This window comes from Camelina sativa, chromosome 12, assembly GCF_000633955.1.
Source record: "Camelina sativa cultivar DH55 chromosome 12, Cs, whole genome shotgun sequence".
Classification (NCBI taxonomy): domain Eukaryota; kingdom Viridiplantae; phylum Streptophyta; class Magnoliopsida; order Brassicales; family Brassicaceae; genus Camelina; species Camelina sativa.
This window is the reverse complement of record NC_025696.1, coordinates 9,680,493-9,682,886: the sequence shown is the minus strand read 5'-3', so window position 1 is coordinate 9,682,886 and position 2,394 is coordinate 9,680,493. Positions and strand designations below refer to the sequence as shown.

General features: G+C 37.3%; 1 protein-coding gene across 1 annotated transcript; it reads right to left on the bottom strand.

The window, feature by feature from the left end:
* On the bottom strand, positions 440 to 2,131 carry LOC104731117 (protein kinase 2B, chloroplastic-like). The gene is made up of 6 exons (XM_010450387.1): positions 2,034 to 2,131; positions 1,672 to 1,791; positions 1,513 to 1,598; positions 1,374 to 1,439; positions 1,063 to 1,293; positions 440 to 932 (listed from the first exon to the last, which is right to left on the bottom strand). Exons 3-6 carry the CDS (start codon positions 1,571 to 1,573, stop codon positions 556 to 558), a joined length of 735 nt encoding a protein of 244 aa, XP_010448689.1. The 5' UTR covers positions 1,574 to 1,598; positions 1,672 to 1,791; positions 2,034 to 2,131; the 3' UTR covers positions 440 to 555.

Here is a 2,394-nt window from a genome sequence, read left to right as displayed (position 1 = left end):
TAAGTAGATATTACAGGATACCTTAAGCAATCATGAGGGACCTAAACTTGCAAAACTGGCTACACTCAAGTGATAGCGACAGAGAATTAGTGATGATGAAACTATTATGGAAAGAGAATAAAAGTGGAATTAGTGATGATGAAACTATTAGGAGAAGTGGGGTATTGACGGCGAATTGATAGCTCTGTTAAATTTGGATTTACGAGAGATATGATTAATGTTAATTAGTGGTGGTTAATTTGATCGGGGCGTTTTGGTTTGGATTAGACTTCTCTTTTCGTCTCTCCATGCAAATAGTTACTAGTACATATACAATCCACATATGTGTAGACTATGTACATGTTCTTATATACGTACATTACACATAACAATGATCATGATGACTGTGTATAATTAATAGCCACTAACTGAATGAGGTATGGTTAAAATCTTAATTATAGATCATGGCCAAGCTTTTTTTATTCTTCTATATTATCAATGACGTAACCAAAAAAAAGTTTTTATATTCCATTTCCACAAAAGAAACGATCCAAAAGCCAAAGAGATTTTGAGTCCTTAATTAGGGTGTCTGAGAAACCGTTTGGAAGAAGAGTTAGTAGCAAAACCTCTGCTTCTACTCTTTCGATGTCTTGGAATTGTAACTTTCTCAAGAAGAGACAAGACCTCAGGCATCGATGGTCTAACTTTAACCTCTCCAATACATTGTAAAGCCAAGAAAGACATCATAAACGCTGCTTTCTGAGGGTATTGACCCACAAGCTTCGTGTCCATTATCCTAAACACTTTTCGCTTGTCTCGCAAGTAAGGTGTCGCCCATTCCACTAAATATTCTTCTTGTCGAGCTTTAGTTTTGTCTATTGCTCTACGTCCAAATAGAATCTCTAGCAAGACGACACCAAAGCTGTAGACGTCACATTTCGTAGTTAGATGACCTGACAGAGACCAAAAGCAGAGACCAATCAATGTGTTTTTAGAAATTTCATGTTTTGTTAGTTGAAATTGGAACAAATGAACCATCAAACAAAGAGAAAACTGTTGCTAGATATTCTGGAGCTGCGTAACCTTCTGTACCGATGACTTGGGTTGTCACATGTGAACGGTTGTCTTTTGGACCTTCTTTTGCCAATCCAAAGTCTGAGAGTTTTGGGTTGAATCCTGAATTAAGAAGGATATTTGCTGCTTTGAAGTCTCTGTAAATGACTTGATCCTTAGCTTCGTGCAAAAAACAAAGCCCTCTAGCAGCACCAATCGCCACTTCCATACGCAGTGACCAAGAAAGCACATTAGAACCCCCTAGAATAAATAAGATTCATCAGGTCATGAACAATGCCAAGTAACATAAACATAAATGTTGGATCTTAATTCTTACTTACTTTCAAACAAATGATTTTCAAGACTACCATTAGGCATATACTCGTAAACCAAAAGACGTTGTTCGTCTTCCAAGGAGTACCCAATCAATTTCACCAGATTCGGATGATGCAATCTTACAAGAGAAGTTGAGAAAACAACCTTTTTGTTTATTTTCCATTGCAGCAGTCGCCGGTTTGGCCCTGTCGACGACGATGACCATTGAACGTAGCTCACAATTAGCAAAGCTGCAAATCAAATGCAAATTAATAAAACCTCACTTATAATTTGAAAATTCCTCACGAAGGGTGTGGATCTTACTGGCCGCAAATTTCCTTCTTAACATCTGGATGGCACTCGCTTTGTAGTGCATTCAATGTGTGAAACAAGAAACCACTGTGTGTCACAATAGCTATCTCTTTTTCTTTCCTTGTCCATAGCCTACAAATCCAAAACAAGCCATATGCAGTTCTGTCCCATCAGCATTCTCGATAAGTCAACAGGACTAATGGAGATTACTTAAATTCTACATGGAACAATAGTATATTGAAAGAATCTTCTTTCATCAGAGATTGATTCTATTTGATGCCAACTTCTACTTATCAAACTAACAGTGTCGAGGAAGCAAAGAGGATGCTTCTCTAAGTTTTCACGTTCTGGACATAAGGGAAAAGAGAAAATACCAGTTCAGGAACTTTTTTCCTCTAGCAGCAAGTTCTTCAATTGTTTCTCTAACATCAGCCTTCCATAACTTGTCTTCATCGCTTTCTATCTGAAGGCAAATTCAAATGTGAGGAGTCATTTGGAAGCACGAATAAGTTGTTTGGCGTAGCTGTACGCTGCACATTGCTAGTAGTCAATTGGGCAACCAGAAGATTACAAGTAATAATCAATGCCAGGCACAGTTAAGCATCACTTACGTTTATAAGTCTGATGGAGTTATGGATTTAAAGAAATATTTACGGATGACCAAGTCGAATATATGCATTACTATGAAATGAATTTTTCTTCAAAAATGCCTTTTTCCAATTCTCCCATATTAAT